A 22227-nucleotide genomic window follows, 5' to 3' on the forward strand; every position below is an offset into this window, starting at 1 on the left:
GTAGAATTCACTGGTGAAGCCACTGGTCCTGGACTTTTACTTTTTGGTAGGTTTTTGATGATTGTTTCAATTTTCATACTATTAATAGGTCTATTTAGGTTTTCTAGTTCTTCTTGATTCAGTCTAGGAAACTTGTATTTTTCTAAGTACTGGTCGATTTCTTCTAGGTTATTAAATTTGATGTTATATACTTTTTCATAGTATTCTTATATGATCCTTTGTATTTCTGCAATATCAGTTATAATTTCCTCTCTTTCATCCCTGATTTTGTTTATTTGTGTCCTTTCTCTTTTTTCTTTAGTGAGTCTAGCCAGGGATTTGTCAACTCTATTAACCTTCTCAAAGAACTAGCTCTTTGTTGCATTTATTTTTTTCCGTTATTTTGTTTCTTTTTAATTTCATTTATTTCTTCTCTAATTTTGATTATCTTTCCTTCTGCTGACCTTAAGTTTCATTTGTTCTTCCTTTTCTAGTTTTTTAAGATGAAGTTGTTTATTTGGGCTCATTCTTATTTTTGGAGATAGGCCTGTAATGATATGAACTTTCCTCTTATGACCCTTTTGCCGTGTCCCAAAAGTTTTGATATGTTGTATTATCATTATCATTTGTTTCTATGTATCTCTCGATCTCTCTTTTTATTTCTTCTCTGACCTAGTTCTTCTTCAGTAGTATGTTGTTTAATCTCATGTATTTGTGGTTCTTTCTGCTTTCTTTTTTTACAGCCGATCTCTAGTTTCAAAGCAATGTGATCAGAGAATATGGTTGGTATAATTTCAACCCCTTTACATTTGTTAAGGCTATCGCTGTGTCCCAGTATGTGGTCCATTCTTGAGAATGTTCCATGTGCACTAGAGAAGAATGTATAAGCAGCTGTTTTAGGATGTCCAGTTGGCCTACTGTATCATTTAAGGATGTTATTTCCTTATTGATTTTCTGTTCGGATGATCTGTCCATATCTGACAGTGGGGCATTTAAGTCCCCTACTATGATAGTGTTTTGGTGTGTTTCTCCCTTTAGTGCTGTTAGTAATCACTTTATGTATTTCGAGGCTCCTTGATTAGGAGCGTAGATATTAATAAGTGTTATGTCTTCTTAGTGCATGATTCCCTTTATCATTACGAAGTATTCCTCAGTATCTTTCTTTACCTTTTTCATTTGGAAGTCTATTTTGTCTGATATTAGTACTGCAACTCTCACTTTTCTCTGAATGCCATTTGCTTGAAATATCATTTTCCACCTTTCACTTTAAGTCTATATTTGTTTTTGGAGCTGAGATGTGTCTCCTGGAGGCAACATATGGTTGGATTTTGTTTTTTGATCCGTTCTGCAACTCTGTGCCTTTTTATTGGTGAGTTCAGTCCATTTACATTTAAGGTGATTATTGAAATACGAGGTCTTCTTATAGCCATCTTATCTACTGCTTTCTGGTAGCTCAGTGTTTCCATTGCTTCCTAGTCCTTGCGTTTGTTTTCTTTATCTTGTTTGGCTTTTGTTGGTTTTTCCTCTGGTTCTTCTTGTTTTATGTTATATACTTCAGTTCTGAATCGTCCGTGTGTGGTTACCATTACAAATATGTAAAGGATAGTTATACATATACAGTTGTCCATTTTCTCATGCACGTGCCTTATCTCCATTATCCTTTGCGAGTTTGGATCTTTGAGTCCTCCGAGCAGGAATTTTTGAGAGGATAAATTTTTTGATCCTTATATAATAGTATTCCTGTGTTCTCTTCATGACAACATGCATCCTGGTTCTTTGTAAAGCATTACAAAGAAGTCAATAATTCTCGCAAGAAATTACAGAAAGCTGAGATATTTCTGGGAAGTGTATATTAATTGGGAAAATAAAGATTATTCCATTTCCTTGAAATAAATCCACTATTTTCTGTCATACTTTTAATTGTGGTAAAATTAACCACAGTTATGAAGTCTCAAGGACACTAGCCATTTCAGAGGCAGCCTAGAGTCAACAGTGCTGTTGGAGAGACTTCACTCTCTATAGAGCTGCCACCTACAAGTTCCTCTCTCTTCATAGTCTCTATTGCCTTACAATAAACTTGACTGTGCCTAGTGGGAGGGTAGGCAGGGTGTGTCAGTCCCCTCCTGGGCTGCTTCCTGCACTTCTCCCCAATCCCATCATTTTTATATATGGACAACTTAAGCGAAGGTTATTCTTCTGGACCTTAGGACTTAGATTCTGAGACTCACCCACTTTTTTTTTTTTATTATTGTTTTAAGTTATGTATTTTTGATCTTTGACACGAGTTAGTGTGCAAGTCATTCTTTTTAAACTGCATAACAAATATGCTTTTTTGGTCCTGAGACAGTAAAAAACAGAACTAATTTGACTACTTCACATGAGCATATTTCCATTTTCCAGTTTGGCTGAGCTTCTCTACTCCAATTAGGAACTAATTAGTCAGTGATTTGATTATACTCATCAAGATGTGTATACAATCCAGGGACCAGTTAAGAAATACGTTGATATAAATTTCAAATTCCTATATCTCCGCTTAGTTTCACACTATGTGTAAGAAAAAATATTCACCAAATTAGGATTATACATCTCTACTGTAAAGCAAATTAATTCAGCATGATGGTTATCTTTGTGAGGAAAAGAAAATGTTTAGGAAACTTTTAAATTTACATATAAAGAAAAACTCTGAGTTATTTGGTACCCATAATTAGGTGGAGGGTAAGTATTAGGATCCTAGCATAGGAAACAGCATATTCAAATTGGGTAATTGAGGAAAGTTATGAGGGTCTATTGACAAAATGGGAACAAGTTTTTAAAGAAACCAAGAGAGGTGAAAGAAACTTAAGCGTCAGGGTTCTTTGCTCACGAGGCTTCTTCCAAGGTTTCGTTCTTAAATCTGTCATCCAATGTTTTGGGTTCTTTTCCTAAAGAAAGCTCTCAAAATTACATATGCTTCTTGCCCCACAAAACCTGCTTCTACTCCAAAGAAGTGACAGTGAAGCAACTCCCTGGCAAGCACCAATTGAGACCCTTTCCATCCTAGGCCTGGAGAGGAAAGTGTAGCTGCAGGGGAGGGCTGCCTAACAGAAGCCATGGTCAAACACTGCTACACCCAACTCAGAGCCTAAGGAGGAGAGTGGAGAGGTGGGAACCTACCCCATCCCCCACCTCCCGCCCCCAAACCAAACCAATCCCATCATTTTTATATGTGGATGACCTAAGTGAAGATTATTCTCTGGGACTTTAGGACTTAGATTCTGAGACTCACTCTTGAGACTGACCTCAACCTCACTCCGGTCTCCCTCTTCGATTCTGTCAGTGCTTTCCACTGGTTGAACCGGCCCAAAGCCAAAGGGTGAGGGAGTCTGTTTCTCTGCTCCATCATGGTCAAGGGCCTGGGGCACAAAGAAGGATGAGGAAGGATGAGCAAGCAGAAATATCCAGCACACGCCATTTCCAGCGTTACTGGATTCTAAAGACAGCACTCCACACTAAGTGAGAGCTCCTCTGCTGTGTGCTCTGTCACACCCGTCATTGTACGGCAAGGCTAGGAATAAGCATGCCACATGGGTGGAACATATACTATGTGGTCAGTATGTTCTTAAAAGTGGTACATAAAAAAATATTCAAGTAAATAAAACCTTATTTGTTTAACGATATATTATAATTTTAAATGGAAGCTAACTTTAAGAAACAGAGCTAACTTTTAGAAAGCCTGACTTGTGTCTTAGGAAAATTATTTGAGCCACACTTTGCCTCTTTAAGATAAGGAGAAAATTCTGACACAAAACAGACTCTCAATAATTATTAGTGGAATGAGTGAGTAAAGGATCCTACAATTCAAATTTTCTATGATCTTGTCTTCCCTTCTGATTGATCAAGTGTCAATGGCTTTAAACAATTAGTTTTCACTCCGTTTCTATCAAACAATAAATGACCTAAAAACAATTTTTACTTGGAACTGGGAATCCACATTTTAAAAGAAAATCTTTACTTCTTCATTCAACCCCCTGGAAGAAAGGGCAATACTTTTGGAATAATGAACATTTATCTATTTCTTAAGTGACAGCTTTCATATTCGATAATGCCTTTCTTTCAAGACACTGTTAAACTTGAAAGTTAAAAAAAAAAGTCTGTCATTGTTCTTTCACCCAATGGTATAACTATGATTTTATGCAACGGTATGTGATTGTCATTTTGTTTGAAGCGGCAGCATTATTAAAAAACAAACATACTGTGGTTCTAAGTAGAGAATTATGTGTACCTAAAGTCAAAAGGACAGGGAAGAGATTTAAAAAACAAGAAAAACAGCAGAGATGGGGTGGGCATTGGAATGCTGACAAATATTAGAAACAGTGCAAGGGCAAGCAAACATTTTACCCTGAGAGACTGGAGAGCAGTGACAATGGTGAGAGGCTCTGAAGGTCTAATGTAAAGTGTTATTGGCTGCACCGTATGAAATTGTACTGTATCTCAAACTAATTGAATGTAGTATTTTTATATTTCTTTTCATAAGAGGTCTGCTTTACTACTAAACAGTGTGACAGTCTGTGTGTCATATATATAGTGCAAGCCTTAGTCTTCACTCATTGTAAAAGCCCTGGAAGAAATTATAGGATTGTGAAGTATAGAATAGAGAATATAGTCAATAATATTGTAATAACTATGTATGGTGTCAAATGGGTACTAGATTTATAGGGGTGATCACTTTGTTAGTTATATAAATATCTAATTACTTTGCTGTATACCTGAAACTAATATTGTATGTCAACTATAATTGAAAAATGAAAAAATGTTAAAAACAAAAAAAAGAAATTGCTATTATCACACAAATGGAACAATAGAGGTACATGATTCTGCCTCCATAGTCGTTAAGAAGAAGCTAAATTATATTCACTTTACTCTGAGGGAAGGAACTGCATAACATATAAGAGGAAAGTAAAATATTTTAGTGTTTAATAGGTTGAGGTGTATTTGTGAACACTTCTTGTGCATTTTGTGTGTGTGTGTATGTGTGTATTATATGTATTTAGAGTGAGCCATATATATATCAGCACAAAACAACAACAAACAAACACAAAATGGAGAGATAAAGAGGAGAGTAGATAATTTTAAATGCCTGTTCTAAATCTAAGTATATAGTCTCCGGGATCCATTATCTGAATCTTCCTTTAAATTTAACTTCATCTGTCTAGGGGTTCTGAAACTGAGATGATATTCTACTGTATACTTATGGAAAAATGCGATTTTAATTTTAATTCTAAAAGTATTCATCATCTATAGCCATGCTACCCTGAAGAAGCCTGATCCTATCTGATCTTGGAAGCTAAGCAGGATTGGGCCTGGTTAGTACTTGGATGGGAGACCATGTAGGGAGATGAGGTTCTGTAGGCATACAAAATTTTAAAAAATAAAAAATAAGGGATCGTAAGCTGACAATATCCTTGAAATCTGTGAGGTCAACCAAATGTTGCTTCACCTAAAAATAAATAAGTAAGTAAGCAAGTAAGTAAGTAAGTAAGTAAGTAAATAAATGTATTCAGCATGAACATTCTGGAAGTTGTAGGAAAAGAGTGATGTCTCCTCATGAAAGTCTTCCTTGTTTTTTGTGTTTCTCTTTCTCACAACCCAACTCTACATCAGAATTTCTATCCTGTTTTGATTATTTCTCTTTTTTTTCTCCCCCTTCCCCTAACCCATTTTTATTCTTTAGTCATCATATGGTTCAAAAGTATTTCTTTCTTCATTTCTTAATCCTTGTTTTTACTTTTAAAAGTTGAAGGGTAAAGTAGCTTAAATCTCTACCTTTTGAAGCCACACAACTAAAGCTACTCTAAAAAAATTAAAAAACTGTGCAGAAATAAAATTTCCTCACAAATGCAAGCACACATAAACATATGTTGTAAACCTAAAGTATTATCACAGTAACATGGCCAATCATATAATTCATAATAATGTTCATTGGACTCATTCATTCCTCCTCAGGGCTGAACTGATGTTAGGGAGCTCAGATATCTTTCAGAAATCAACAAAGGGACTCTTATGGAATCACAAGTTTTTTTTGTTTTTTTTGTTTTTTAATACTTAATTTAGTACATTAATGACAATATTTTAGTAGGATGAACAGGTGAGTAAATGTAGAAAGATCTTAATCTTTCTCAAGTCAGATTCAGGTTGGGAGCCAGCAGTAAATCTGAAGAATTTGAAGTTCCTGTGCGAGCAGCTGCATCACCATGCAGAATCCTTGAATGGGCAAAATCGAGCTGTAAGTTCTTGAGACACTGAGTCTTGTGTGGAACAGATTTCCATTCTTTTTTGTTTTGTTTAGACTTAACCATGCTTATAGTTACCTCCAGGAGTGGTGGTAACTCCCTTTTGGAAGAGAGGATGAATGTTACTAATTCTTTAGTAGCAGCAGATAATTCTGTTCACTTCTAGCTGAAGTCCCTGTGCTGGGTGTTAGGAATGCAGAAGGACATTTTCTTGGTCTTAAGTGACTTATGTTCCACTGGGCAATGAAAAGGTGGAGAATGTATGAAAGACTTATTTATAAACAGTATGGTTATTACCTTTTCAAATAATATGCTTAACATATATTTCTTTGACCTCTGACCTGATTTCATGTGAAGTACTTAACAATTTAAAGCAATGACTCCTAAAAAAAAAAAAAAGTGCAATAGCACACTATTTTGCTTATATGTCTAGACATTTTGGTATATTAACAATTGGTAGCATATTAACAATTTATCCTGTATTTTCTGACCCTTTGCTCCCCATTAGTTGAGGACACAGCAGAGATCTCTGAAATGATATGTAACAATACAAGGTAGCTTTTACTAAATGATAATTGCTGATAACGGGTACTGTCACACTAAGAAGGTTGAGAATCACAGAACAGCACCACAGCCAGTGATGCCTGAGCCTCTACGCTCTGCCTGGAATATAGTCATGTCACATTTAATACTAACAAGTCACATTTAATACTAACCAAATAAGTCACATTTAATACTAATAAGTCACATTTAATACTAACCAAAACAGATCCCAGCGTACAATCCGTGGACTATTTCCAAAATAGTCTGATGGACCGCACTCATCCCAGTAGAGTATGTGTGAGAGAGGATTCCAAGTATAGTTCTGCACAGTGAGGTGTGCAGTCTGCCTTAAGTAGGATGGGCAGAAAGTACATGGTAAAAAGCTAACTACAGAAGAGGTTCCGGGATTGCCCACCTCTGCTGGAGTCTGAGAACCTCAGGACCCTGCCTATGCCCAGAAGAAAGCCTGGGGAGGAGGAGCCTGGGAGAGCAGGAAGAAGACCGATCGGCTCTCATGGCCTCTTTGGAAAACACCTCTTCCTTATAGATTATCGTCAAGGTTGAAGGAGAAGGTGCTTATGTGTGGCCTCCCAGCCTGGGTTTAGAACATGAAACACAAAGGCTGCTGCTTAAGAAGGCACCTGCTGCCACTCTCTGGACAACTCTCAAGCCATCTAGTTTTTTGTTCTCCGTTGCCATACTCATTTTTCTTCCATGAACACCGGAAAGGAATCATCCCTGACTGAAAAAGAAGTATTGGTCCTATTTTAAGAAGGGATGTTCATCAGAGCTGTTACTGTGGACTTTACTCTGGAGGAATGGGCATTCTGAACTCTGCTCCAAGAATCCTGAGTAGAGAGATATGAAGCTGGAGATACACAGGTGCCTGGCCCTTTTAGGAAGACTGAATTCCCCTATAAATGAGGACCTAGCCTTTGAAATGACTTGAGGCCCCCATTGACTAAGAACTATGAAATGTGCATTTGAGACACATGAATTGTGTTTCTGCTCTTTATTTCCCAGGGAAGAATTTTATTTTTAAATCAACTTTATTAAGATAGAATTCATATGTAAAAATTGCACCCATTTTAAGTGTACAGTTTGATGAGTTTGGAAGAATATGTACACTTGTGTAACCATCACCACAACCAAGATATAGAACCTTGCCATCCCTCCCCAAAGTTCCTTTGTGCCTCTTTCCAGTCAGCTCTCCACCCCACCCCGCCCTCAGGCAACTACTGATCTACTTTCTATAATTATAGATTAGATTTGCATTGTCTAGAACATTGTATAAATGAAACCATACAGTATGTAACCTTTTGAGTCTGGTTTATTTTACTCAGTTATAACACTTTTGAGATTTATCCATGTTGGTCCCTGTTTCAGAAGTTCAGTCCTCTTTATTGCTGAGTAGTATTCTGTTGTGTGCATGAACCACAATTCATCCATTTACTAGTTGGTGGACATTTAAGTTGTTTCCAGTTTTGACTTATGAATGAAGCTATTATGAACATGTATGTATAAACAAAAAAAATACTGCAATTCTAGGAAGGTCAACAGACGAAGCCTGGCAGGTGATAAACTGGCTGCTCTTCTTAGAGGAAGAGGAGTTCAAGTAGTTGATGAGGCCAAGTTAACTGGTTTTATAAAAAGCGGCAATAGCCAAAACTGAAAAAAAAAAAAAAAATGTGTATACTGAACTCAGAGACCTGCTGATCAGGCGTCTTTCAACCACATGGGAAAGATGGATTGCAACGTGATTGGCAGAATAACACACTTATTTGGGTTTTTTTTTTTTTTGACATGAGTTAGAATTGAGCCAATAGACTCAACCCTATTTTCCTGGCTACTTCTTCGTGATATGTTCGAAGGCCTGTTCAGACAGCAGAGATGGAACTCCATCTCCAGAGGAAGAAAGACTGCTGGCTGTGGGACGTTGGGTTGGGATAACTAACTTTGGCAAATGGGCTTTAAAAAACTGCCTATCTTAAGGGCTTTTAGGAGGATTGGATGACAATCTATGTAAATTGCTTAGCAAGTGTCAAGTGCATAAGGAGGACTCAGTAAGCGTAAATTACAGTATTATGTTTAAAAAGCATTATTGACTCAGTAAGATTCCAAATATATTCCTTAGGAATTTGGAAGGTTTTAATGTATTTTTTAAAATTACATGGTGAATTCTTTCTGTATTATTTATATAATCATTGGAGAATTGAATTATTAATCAAAATCTGGTTAGATTTTAGAAGCATATAAGCTAAGTCACAAAAGCTCTCAGCAGCATCATTGGCCCATATCCTAAAGCAGCAGCTGTCCTGTTCCAAAGCTCCTACCAGGTGCTTCTCAAACCAGAAGAATCACCTCTGGAGTTTGTCAGTAAATCTGATTTAGGAGCCCTTCCTCAGGAGCCAATCCTGAGGGTATGTGGCCTGCAATCTATTCCACCAGATTGTCTCAGAGGTGCCCACTGCACCCCCACACCCTCTGAAAGGAGTCCCTGTGATAGAGTCAAAGGAATAGGGCTGGAAGCTGAGGACTTGGGTCTGAATCCTGACTTTATTCCCCCAGCACTAGTTTTATGTCTCTTCCCTGTCCAAGCTTCGGTTTCCTCATTTCAAGAGCACCTCACCAGGCTGTCGCAGAATCACATGATGTTACAGTGTCAGGACTTTCTCAATAAATACTCGTTAGCCTTGTTAATTCCATGCTTTCTCTTACAGTCTTTCCTATTTCCCACCATTTTGCAAAGTCCACTGGCTGTATATAGTTCACAGGAAATGGAGCTGCTTTAAAGAGGGGTTCGGGAATCTCCTTGTAAACAGTCAATATTGGAAAAACTGCCCTGAATGTTCACCTTCCAGGAAAAGGGGGTCTCGAGTTAGCTCCTGGGTTTGAAGTGGAATAGGTAATTCTTAAGGTATTGTAGCCACACGTGTGGGCTTGTTTTCAGTGGAAGTAATTATCCAGGATACGCTTCCGTCGGCTAGGAGCCAGGGCAGGGCTCGCCGCTATGCTCCCATCGTCCCTCTCCTTCCTGCCCGCCCCAGGCCCTTCATCTGCTCTCTCCTAGCGCCGGGCAAAAACCCCGCGCGCCACGGCGCTCATTGGCTGGTTTGCTTTTATTGACCTATTCTGAGAGCCCTCCTGGCTTCCGGCGCGGACACCAGGTGTGCACCGTTTTGCTCCAGGCGATATAAAAGAAGCAGGTTTTTCCTCTTCTTGGGATCCGTGCGGATCATCGCAGGTGGCGCGCGCCGCCTCCCATGGGTGGGTCGGGCCCTGGGGCTCCTGCCTGTGCACTCCTGGAGCCCAGCGGGGTGGTGCGGCCAGGGCACAGCCCCACGCGCATTGTCTACCCGAGCCTTCCGTGCTGCAGCAGAGGGGATGCGAAGGTGGTCGTCCTCCACCTTTGCAGTCTTTTCGTGTACTCCTAGGAACATACGCGCGGGTAAAAGCTCTAACAGGAACTGCGAAGTTACAGGATCTGTTGGATGGGAATCAGCGGGCATTTGAATGCCCGCGTGCTATTTCCATTGGAGGAGCGCAGGCCCGGCCCACCGGGAACTGCAGATTAGACCAAGCGCGGGCCCAGGTGATCGAATCCCTGTTGCTTCAGGTTTTCATTTGCAATTTGTTGAACCCAGGTGGCTTCTCATTGTTCTGAAGGAGACTAATAGTTCTGTTTTAGAAAAAAAAAAATCTGCCTTAAGAGAATTTAGTGGTTTTGCTGCTGCCCTACAGTCACGTATGGCTGTTTTGAATTGCATCTTTGTCGAGGAAAGAGGTAAAAAGCAAAAGCTAGACCGACCTGGGAATTGTTTGTTTTGTATATGAGGTTATTTGGACTTTATGAATTTTCCTTTAAAACACAAGAATTATAAAGTAGATGTTTTTCTAAGTAGCACCAAACATAGATGACGTTAAGAAAAAACTTATAAGGTAAAATCAGTTTATTTCGTTGGAATGAACGTAACAAAAATGCCCAATTTTCAATTAAAAACTCATCATTTTGGCTTGAAGTTCCGTAATATACTTACTACTCAAGTGGAAAAAAAAAAAACGGATTCTCATATTTTCTCTCGCCCACTCCCTTTCATTTTTCAGTCCAGAGCACAACCACCAGAAGAGAACAAAAAGAAGCCAGTTTTGGAGAAACTTGGCAACCTGTTCACGTCAGGAAGGAGAAGGAACACCAGAAACGGATTAGAGAGTCCCACCAGTTCCAGTGCCAAATCATTCTCTCAGAAAGATGTAACTTCTTCCCAATTCCCTGAAAGAGAGGATAGGAAGAGGAACTCTCAGGGCAGCCAATCAAAACAAACAGATACAGGCAAGGAGGGCCTCCCCCAGGAGAAGCCCCAGGAGCTGGAGGGCGAGCCCTCCGAGACCTGTGTCCAGGCAGCGCCCCCTGACGCAGAGCTGTCACCTTGCTCGAGCAGTCATGCAGCGGTGGCTGTGCAGCAGTGCCATGGAAGTGATTCACCCCAATTAGAACCTCTGGAGGCAGAGGTACAGCCCTTCCCAGGTGCCACCACCGTTGCCAAGCAGCTGCATTCCTCACTAGAGAATTTCCCCAGGCAAGAGAACCCAGAAACGCTCGCCCGCAGTCCGAGGCAGGACGCGTTGGCCGGCGCTGACTGCGAACACCAGACAGCCCAGGGTGCGGGGGACGTGCCGGGGTCGCCCACCCGGGAGCCGCCCGCGGGGAGACTAGGCGAGGCTGCTGGCACAGCCCCCCACGTGGGTGCCGAAGGAGGCCCCCCGGAAGCCCAAGACGCGCATAGCCAGCCTCCCGAGGACGCATCTGCTCTGCCAGGTGATCCTCCTGCTGTGGGCCCAGAGAACTTGGCGCGTTCTCCGCAGGCAAACGGCAAAGCCGAGCCCGGAGGACGAGGGTGCCGGCTCGGCGAGCGTGCCCATCCCGCCAAAGTGTTAACTTTGGACATCTACTTGAGTAAGACTGAGGGGGCGCAGGTGGTCGAGCCCGTCGTCATTACTCCCGGGGCAGAAGATTGCAGCGATCACGACGATATGGATAAGAGGTCGAGCGGCCGCAGGTCCGGGAAGCGGAGAAAGTCGCAGAAATCCACCGACTCCCCGGGCTCGGACACCGCGCTGCCCGACAGCGCCGCCAGGGACGACGTGGTGTTCGACTACGAGGTGGCGCCAAACGCGGCCACCGAGAACGGCTCCGCGGAAAAGAAAGTGAAATCTCCGCGGGCGGCCCTGGACGGGGGCGTTGCCTCGGCTGCGAGCCCGGAGTCCAAGTCCAGCCCCGGCCCCAGAGGACAGCCCCGAGGGGAGTCGGACCGGAGCAAGCAACCTCTGCCGGCCTCGTCTCCCACCAAAAGGAGGGGCAAGAGCCGCGTCCCGGAGGCTGTGCCCACCACGCCCGCTGGCGGCCCGCGGGCTCCCGCCAAGGAGTCCCCACCCAAGAGGGCGCCCGCGCCCGACTCTGGCCCCGCCGCCAAGGGCGCTGCAGGGGAGAACGGGGAGGAGGCAGCCCGGGTCGTCCCTCGCGAGCTCACGGTCAGGAGCAGCTCGCTGCTGCCAGACATCAAGCCAGAGCACAAGAGGGGGCCGCTCCCCAACCACTTGGATGGCCGTGGAGAAGGAAGTCGAAGCAGAGAGCTGGGCAGATTGGCCGGAGGTCCTGACGCCGACGGCTTGAAGCTCAGGAACCATTTCGGAGCAGGCAGGTCGACGGTGACCACTAAAGTGACCCTGTAAGTAATTGTGGAATTGGGCGGGGCGGAGATGCTGTGTCCACAGACATGCTGGGCGGCCGCTCTGAGAAGCTCGGGGTCTTTGCATTTGTGGGAGAACTCTCTGTGCACTGAATTTTCTCTATGTTGAAATTGAGATAGGTAAGGGCTAGTTAACAGTTACAGTTTAAGAAGATGACACATTCGGGAGCCTAGTCGGTTGTTAATTCCTGTTTTGATATAAGGTTTAAGTTAAATGAATGTAAAAATGAGATCTCGTGAGGCTTAGTGTTTACATAAACAATAGAGAGGAGACCGACTGTATGGCTTGACAAGCTAATTCATTCTTTATTCAAAGTGTACACTGGCATTCTTGGATAGGGCATTCTTAAAACACATACACATTGAATTTGATAACATGGAGCAAACACTAATATATTCAGTGTACCCAGTAGCCTTGACATATATGCGTTTATGAGAATTCACAGAACTTTTTATGGAACTTAGTGCGTTATTTGCCTAAAGCCTTAAAAACAAAACAAAACAAAAAACCCGATACAAACATCTTGGTTGTTTCTTCCCCTTTTTAATGTTAGGGAGTCTGGTGATATTTTAGCTTCCCCGAATTGAAAAGTAATTTTCAGTTATTGAAATTAAGAAAGATCAGTTATTTTTACTGGGGAGACTTTGCTAAATGAAAAGACACATTAGAAGAATCAAGCTCAGTAACAAACTAAGTTGCTGCTAAGTTGATTGAGTTTTCAAATATTTATTGAGTACCTTCTGTTCATGGTACTGTGCTAAGAACTACTGGGGGTGAGGAAACAACTATGATTCAATATTTTGCCCTTGAAAAGTTTGTGGCCCAGTCTGGCACACAAGATACTGACAAATCAAATAACAATACGAAGTGATATCTGTTTAACCGCCAATGAATATTACTATCTCTGAAGGCTGGGAATGTGGAAAGGAGAAAGAAAAGCACCGTTGTTTTTTCCTAGGAATTGGGACTTGTGCCTTAATGATAAATCGAGTTGCACAGGTTGCAGGGTAGGGAGGGCACTATAAAATTCTTAAGATCCTCCCCCTTCCCACACTCTCACTCCTACGTCTCCCAGTCAGCACATGTGAAAAATGAATATCTAAACTGCTCAAGTTTTTCCTGCATTCACATATTTATTTAAAGAGCTGGTATTTTCATAGGATTATCATTCTTAAACCAAATGTCCATTCTATTTGAATTCTTGGATAAGCAAGCTTTAGAGGAGGTCTTTTTGGTAAACGCTTGAGAGGAAGATCTGCTTAATGAATAACTTGAGCTACCTCACCAGCTGTGAACCTGGAGACCTTTTGATATAGTCAGCTGTTTATTCTGTAACAGCAGCGTCTGAGAAATAACCTGAGTGAATGATGCTCATTATTTGTAGAAGGCCAGTGTGCCAACATTCAGACCTCCTAAGTGTGAGCCTTAGAGAAACGTTCCTTGTACCTGAACAAGGAGGCTTCTGCTTCCCTCTGTCTTCGGAGAGGAATACACCAGTAGCAAGGCCAGAAATGTGACACTGCTAAGGAGCGGGGTAAACAAACCTAGAGAAGCCGATCTTACAATGAAGCTTCTTCACGTGCTCTTATTTGTAATAGAACTAGATCAAAGGCCCTTTTCTCAGTACTGATTACTTTCTACCTAAATTTTTTCCTTTGCCAGACACTCATTTGATTTTGTTTTCTACAGGGCCTCACACTTAGTGTATTGGCAAACTATTGAAATGGAAAATTAATAATTCTTTCTATTCCTTTTCTGCTTGATGGGGTTTTTCAGACCTTTTAATTTTCCCCTGATTGTATTTCAAGAAAAAATATTATTCAGATTATTTTCAAAAACAATTTGAGTCAGAAGTTTTAGTTTTAACTCTTTTATATACCCTCAAAAATAATGACTTTGAAGCAGCATGTTTCTTATGCTGTTAGAAAAATTATGTCTTCAGTTCTCTACCAAGTAGTGAGTGGTGAGATTCTTAAAATTATATATTTAAAATAAGAATTTTCTACTCATAGCCACAGCTTTTTAGACTCCATTATTTCCCCCTCTCGCATTATAAAGAAGGCATTACAACATGAATTATAGGAGCCTTTTGATTACTTTGAGCTAGGTTAATTGTAGTGACTCTTGGTAGTAGAAGTTAATTGCACAGAAAGTTTGGTTGTAAAATGTATTTTGATCTTGGTGTAAATCTTTAATGTGCAGATGTGTTTCTTGTCCTTAAGGTAGCTTGTTGGCCAACCTGTAGCATTTTCCATTTACATCATAAGATACACTTTGATGTTTGTCATTCTTTGAGTTGATGAGTAAGAATTTTTAAAATGCATATTCCCTGGTATTTGAACATCTCTCATTAACTGATAACATTTGTAAGCTTTCTATTTCTGGTCATCTCACTGGTTTTGGAATTTTATCTTTAATGAAGTACTTCTAAGTTAATTTGCTTTTAAATTTAAGATGTGGGAGCCTAGTTATCTTATGGAGGAGATATTGAGAAAAGTGAAGACCAGGAGACATTAATGAGAATATATCAAATTTAGTATTTAAATAAAAAATTGTTAATGAAAGTCTAAATTCTCGGTGCTGCATTTGGGAAGGATTTCTCAAGTCTTCTCAGTTTATCCAGAAAGGAAAAATGTCTCAAAGTTGCACTACCTGATCCTTCAAAACACTCCTCAGCAAGAAGTCTAACATGTGGGTGAGTCAGGGGCTCACCCGAAAACACTTCTCAGGCCCAACCTTCCAATGAGTCCAAGCGGGAGCCAGCATGGGAAAATGCTTCTTCACTTTGTGTTCTCATTATCATGGTGTCCTCATAAAGTATGGTTACTTTATCTTATAGATCGCATGATAAATCACTGACTCCTTGGATCGGAAAGAACCAGAGGAGGTTACGGAGGCCAGTCTAGTCTGACTCTTTCTGTGGAAGCAGAATAATAGAGTGGTCAGAAGCATGGCATCTGAAACAAGAACACTTGGCTTCATATCATGGCCCTGTCATTTACTAGCTGTGTGACCTCGGGCAAATTACTTACCTTCTCCAAGCTTCAACTTCTTTGTCTTAAAAGAGAATGTATAAAATTGTGCATTAGGCAAGCCATAGAGAATGTTTCTCAAGTGCTTGGCAATCAGTGAATGTTAGTGGTTATAATCTCTTCCATTTTGTAAACCACTAGACCTGTGGTTTAGACATTTTTACCTCTAGCTTTGGAGCCCATTCTTCTAGGAAAGCTTATATAAAAGTGATTTATAAAACAGGTAAGTAGGAGTGATTCTGGTTGAAAGGAGGGAGGGTGACAGCCAATAGCCCCATCCCTCAGTCTCTGCTATCCCCACCTACAGCCCAGGAAGAGAACTCCAGGATTGTTTCAACCATAACTTGGAGGACGGGGATGTGGAGATGGGTTTGGAGTTGTTTGTTTCATTTTGTTTTGTTTTTTAATGTAGATAGAGAAGGTAGAGTCCAGAGAGTTAAAGTATCTTGACCAGGTTCACACAGATAATTAGTGTAAGAGCCAGGACCAGATCCAGATAATGTCAGAGAACATTTTGTTTCTCAGAAAGAAAAATGTATGTGCATTCTTATACCCAAGAAACTCACTTGGGAGGGGAGGCTCTTTTTGTCCAAGAAACAGTGACAAAACCAACAATTGAGTAATGGATAAGTAAATTATGGTACATCTATATGATGAACTTTTATGCAGACATTAAGAAAATCTTTCAAACAAAATTTTTAGTAACTTAAAACACGTTAAAAATGTTAAATATAAGGTTAATCTTTTTTTAAGGCAGGATACCAATTCTATGAACAGAATAATCTCATTTCTATTAAAAACATTTAACTACACATATGAAAAGATTGGACTTACACTAAAATGTTAACAGGGAAATTATCTGAGTGGTAGGATTATAAGTGATTTTCCTTTTTTATATCTTCCAAATTTTCTGCAGTGAACATACTTATGTAATCACAGAAAAATTTTATGAGGGAGGATAAAGGGAGTAAAATATCTAAAAAGATAAATTATAGATATTTTTTATAATCTAGTTTTTCGAGATATGTAAAAAAAGTTATGACAAACTAAAAAATACACATTCGATGTTTGGGGAAATCATTTACATTTTTAAAGTATGGAATTACATTAACTATTTAGATTTCTTCTAGCCCTAAGTTGTCTCCCAACTCTAGTGCCAAGCACTTGTGTGTACATAACTAGGTATTCGATAAACTTGTTAACCTCCCACCTCTAGATTTTCTTAGTTACATAATTTTCTCATCCCTCATATAGAAGCAAAGCATACATTAAAAATAGTTGATAGTGTATTTAGGATTGTTTAAAAATTATTTTTTTTAAATGCCACATAACAGAAAGATGTTGACTTTTTATAGTTTTGTAATAAATTAGTATGTTCACCTTTTAAAACTAGGTCAATAACTTTATTATATTTCTTTATTTTTGCAGCCCTGCCAAGCCCAAACATGTAGAACTAAATCTTAAAACCCCTAAGAATCTTGACAGTCTGGGAAATGAGCACAATCCATTTAGCCAGCCAGTTCATAAAGGAAACACTGCCACCAAAATCTCCTTATTTGAAAACAAACGGGCAAACAACAGCCCAAGACACGCTGACGTTCGAGGCACAAGGAGTATCCCTGCCTCTAATAAAACTTTTGTTGGAAGGGCGAAGCTGAATTTAGCCAAAAAAGCCAAAGAAATGGAACAGCCTGAAAAAAAAGGAATGTCAAGTAGCCACCAGAATGGTGTGCTGGTGAAAGAAACCTCTGCAGAAACCAAAGTTATTCTCACTGAAGAGGAGATTCTGCCAGCAACCGGGAGTCCCAGTGTAAGAGGGATGGAAGGGCAGCCTACTGAGGATCAAGCTCTTGGTTCTCAGCTTAACCAAGGGGATAAGGCAGATGTGCAAATAGATGCTGGCTGCCTTTCTCAACCAGTGGTTACTACTCTGATTCCTGTCCAGGAACACAAGCTCTTAGGAGAGGACGATTCAAAGCCTGCTGACAACAAAAGACTTGTACTTGAAAATGAGACTGATATAGCACAAAACATCCCCACCATTCTTGATACCAAAGATTCATGTCCAACAGTCATACCAAAGCCACAGGATAAATTTTCTGACTCACAGCCCCCATCTGAGTCATCTAATCAGCCTCCTGTTTCACTGCCTGAATGCATTCCTGTGGGTGTTCCCAAAGACACATGTGCTGAAGCGCCCATAAGCAGTTTTCTGGGCACTGATCTAAAAGTGTCAGAAAACCATAATGGATGTATTTTGCCTGTGTCTCATCAGATTAATGAGACAATGCCCCCCTCTAAACTTGTAGCAGGAAAAGGAGGAGAAGCAAGCCCTCTTTTGTACACAGAGCACAGCCCAGAAGCTGAAGGAGCTGAGTGTCCTTCCAAGGTCCTTGTCCAGGTCAGGTCTTTCGTGCTCCCTGTGGAGAGCACCCAGGATGTAAGCTCCCAGATCCTCTCAGATAGCTCTGAAGTTAGAGAAGCACAGTTGCCAAGTTGTCACAATAATGAACTTGAAGTGGTTTCCGTTGCAAGTTGTGCTCCCCAGAAAGAGGAAGTACTGGGCAATATGAGCACATCGCCCAAACACATTCATCGCGAAGAGGAACATGTAGCAAAATCTGGCCCACAAGTCACGCTGCTGGAATCAGAAAAAACTCTGCCTACCCAGGCTCCAAGTCAAGGCAACAGAACACCCCCGCCTGTTGAATCCAACCCCACCCACTCCCCTGGTAACAGAAATCATTTAGAAACTACTCAAAGGCCAGATCACAGTGTGGTGAATGGCCAGGACAGCCCTGCCAGTCTTTTGAACATTTCTGCTGGTAGTGATGATAGCACATTTGATTCTTCTTCTGATATGGAAAAATTCACTGAAATTATAAAAAAGATGGACAGTGCGATTTGTGTGCCACAGAAGAAAAAGAAGGCCAAGGTGCCAAACTCTCCTGCCCCTCACTTTGTCATGCCTCCTATTCACGAGGACAATTTAGAAAAAGTGTTTGATCCTAATGTGTTTACCTTTGGTTTGGGGAAGAAAAAGGAAAGCCAGTCAGAAGTGTCACCGGCTTTACATTTGATGCAGAACCTTGACACAGAATCCAAACTGAGGCCCAAATGTCTGTCCACTGAACAGAGCATCCTCTTTAAGTCCTTGCACACTCACACTAATGGGAAAGACGAACCTCTGGCGACTCCAGAAATAAATGGCAAAGAGAACAGGTATGTTACGCATGGTGGAGTTAAGAGATCTAGGCTAGAAAAAAGTGCACTCTTCTCAAGCATGTTATCTTCTTTACCACAAGACAAAATCTTTTCTCCCTCTGTAACGTCAGTCAATACTATGACCACAACGTTCAGCTCTTCACAGAACACTTCTCTTTCTCGGTCTCCTGTGCTACAGTCTGTGGCTGAGGATGCCCCACCCTGCACTTCAGAGAAAGATCAGCCAAATCTACCCAACCACTACTTAAAGGTCTTCAATTTTGACTCGTCAAGTACATCTCATTCAGGCTTGAAAAGTCCAAGCTACACGGAAAAATACCTGCAAAAAGAAGAAACCAAAAAAGATCTGGATTCACAAAGCAACCCTCACTTGCTAGAAACTAAACTTTCTGAATTTTCAAAACTAAAGAACAGTGATGCTGCGGAAAAGGCCAATCATGCTGAAAGTCTTAAATCGAACTTGCTGAACTACGGAAACAATGACACAGACTTTGTGGGTCTTTTCAAATCCAGCCGGTTTGACCCACACATATCTTCTTCTGGAATGTCATTATCAGATTCAACAGTAAGTAGCAACATATGATCATTTACTTGGGGTATTTATAAATAAAAGTGACAGAGGGGTGATGAGCAATTCATGTTATTCTTTTAGAAATGGTTATGCTTGTGTACGATTGTTTTCTATTCATATATTTGAAAACCTATGTGCAAGGGACTGTAAAGGTCTAAGAAAAAGGTACTCAGATTCTGTTCTCAAAATATGTGTAGTCTAGCAGGGAAAATAAGCTACCAGTATTTTAAGGCGCTTGTGAATTAATATGTTGCATTATGAAATAGAAAGTACCTTGAGAGTTTAGAGACAGATCGTTTTAACCTAGTTCTGAACTAAAATGCTCAGTACGATACCTAGAATTTTGAAGATATATGAAGCAGCTTCCTTTTATTTGGAACAGCCCCTGCCAACGAATCTTATTTGTAATCCCTTCTAATGCACTATGAGTTTCACTCTTCTCATAAGTAGCAATAAATGTATATCCTTTACATCATTTGAAAACGTATCTTTATTTAAAGTTAGTTTTCATCAGGGAAGTATTTTTTCCTGAAAAGCCTTTGAGTAAAGAATTTTGGTCTACATTGGATCTTCCTTTAATATTGTAGAGAGATCAGCAAAATATGATTTTGAACAACGATATGATTTCTCCATCTTCTTCTGACTTCTGAAGTTGTTTTCTTTATTCAGTTTTTGATATGAATTTGTACCTTTCTCTTACCAAGCTACCAGCTTGATTATCAAGTGGAGGGAGGATAATGAAAGAGCAGCAGAATATATGGTTTAAAAGTCAGCTCTGTTAGTCCAGAAATATGAGTGGACCTTTACAGTCCTGTTGCCCACCCTGTGAACCAGGCCATCTGTCAGCTATAGACCATCATCCATAACAATTTATCCAGGCAGAAAAATACCTTACACCCCTCTTCATTTGCACAAGGTACTGCAACTTGTTTCAATGTGTCATATTGACTTTTGCTACAAGCTTGCCATAGAATGTAACTCTCCAAGCTCTCTCAAAATGTACAGTTGGGTTTGCAGCAGAGGTTCAGATCCCTCTTTTCAAAAAATGTTAAACTTTGATCTCAGAATACAATAATATTTAAAAATTATTAAGGACCCCAGAGAGCTTTTTTTTCATATAGGTTATGTCTATTAGAATTTATTATTAGAAATTAATAGTGAGAAAAATTTAAAACAAAACACGTTAGTGTACATGCCATTAGCCATCATAGCAATGATGTCATGGGCCCTCAGATTCCACAGTACACTGTGAGATAAAAAGAGTACAAAATATAAATACCCTCTTTTTCTTGAAAGTAGTTTTGAATTCATGGGCTCCCTGAAAGGATCTTGGGAACCCTCAGGGGTCCCTGGACCACACTTTGGGAACCACTACTGTAGACAAACAATCAGCCTAAAGCTCCCAGATATCATAAAGTTTTTAAGTATTGCTCTCAAGCACAAAATTTCCACTGGTCCACTTCCTGTTCATTACAGCCTAATTCTCTCTCTTAAATCATTCTTGGTTCACTACTTTTATTTGACAGCAGTCTGGTGAGTCTGACAACAGAATATACAGTTTCCCTGTGGAATCTCTTGAAAAACCAAGCCAAATGCAGCAAAAGGAGAAACAAAGTGCTTTATACTTTCTCTAGGCCTTTTTATGATTAAATTTTTCATTTTTCTTTATGTTTGGGGCTTTGTTGATCACATAACTATTCTATCTTCTATGTCTTACCTGAATTTCTTTTTAAATCTCAGACCTTTTCTTCATCTTATCTACTTCTAATGTGTATATATAAAAATAAGTAAATGATTGACTTTTTATAAAAAGTCCTCTATTGAGGCCTTCCTGTGGTCTTTTGGGTATATTCCACTCTGACATGATACAAGGGTGATGAGATCAAAGGCAGTCCTTAGAATAGACATACTGGTCAGCACTGAAAGTAGTCCATGTTTTATAATATTTTTACATGTATAATTGCTGTTTTTATTATCTTCTGCCTTTCTGGTTTTACTGGTCTTGTCACATGGTTTTGATTAGTTTTGTAGCCATATAAAAACATTTTTTTCCATCAAAAAGGGAGTGATTAAGTACCATGTGCAATGTACATTGTGAAATAATCCATAAACATGTTTTTGTTTAGTAGCGATGGCAGATATTACTATGAAAAAAGTCTTCATAGATTCAGATTAGGTGTGTGTATGAACAAATGAAATTGATACAACTCATTTTAGATAAGTGATTAATACACTGTAATTTCTTTATTTGACATTATACTGAGATTGTCTGAATTATAATCTCTTAGCTGAGTCCTTATTCTCACATAAAACATAGGTCTGACTCTTGAGTTCTAAATTTTCTAGATTGGCAAAAATAGCCTAGGCATTTAAATGGCAACTGAAATGGCAAATTCAGTTGGGGTCGGGGAGAAGCTTTTAATTTAACAGTATAGACTCAAAGAAAGTTTTAATACAACTTTGGCATAGATCAAAGTAGACTTGTTTTAAAATTGCTAAATTGGAGGTGAATATGATCTTACTTAAAGGATTATGGGAAGAGAAGAGAGGACTGTTATGCAAAGTTTAATTATTTGTTGTGTTTTATTCATTTGATTACAGATGCTTAGAGCAAGTGTTCAAAATAAAATCAATCCACGACCTGGAAAGGTAAGATTATTTTCTATTTCTAGTCTAGATTTTATTTTTGTCTGATAAAGTACAATCATCACGTATGCTACTACTTTCCTCTTGTAGGTAGTGATCTACAGTGAACCGGATGTCTCCGAGGAGTGTATGGAAGTCTTTGGTGACATAGAGGATTGCAGCTCTTGGAGTCTCTCCCCTATGATATTTGTAAAAGTTGTTAGAGGATGGTGAG

General features: G+C 39.9%; 1 protein-coding gene and 1 long non-coding RNA gene across 2 annotated transcripts in view; one reads left to right on the forward strand and one right to left on the reverse strand.

Moving 5' to 3' along the window:
* The window catches only part of CRYBG1 (crystallin beta-gamma domain containing 1), a 172130-nt gene that overhangs the window by 116087 nt on the left and 33816 nt on the right, over window positions 1–22227 (forward strand). The window contains exons 3-6 of the mRNA XM_016155740.2: window positions 10896–12517; window positions 17000–19361; window positions 21969–22016; window positions 22104–22222. Coding sequence (XP_016011226.2) covers window positions 10896–12517; window positions 17000–19361; window positions 21969–22016; window positions 22104–22222 — 4151 coding nt within the window. The remainder of the gene's footprint in view (window positions 1–10895; window positions 12518–16999; window positions 19362–21968; window positions 22017–22103; window positions 22223–22227) is intronic.
* LOC118602806 lies at window positions 8104–11844 on the reverse strand. The gene is made up of 3 exons (XR_004950804.1): window positions 11742–11844; window positions 10829–11061; window positions 8104–10470 (listed from the first exon to the last, which is right to left on the reverse strand). It is a non-coding gene; the product is annotated as an uncharacterized LOC118602806 (long non-coding RNA).

The sequence above is a fragment of the Rousettus aegyptiacus genome, unplaced genomic scaffold, assembly GCF_014176215.1.
Source record: "Rousettus aegyptiacus isolate mRouAeg1 unplaced genomic scaffold, mRouAeg1.p scaffold_m13_p_1, whole genome shotgun sequence".
In the NCBI taxonomy this organism is placed as follows: Eukaryota; Metazoa; Chordata; class Mammalia; order Chiroptera; family Pteropodidae; genus Rousettus; species Rousettus aegyptiacus.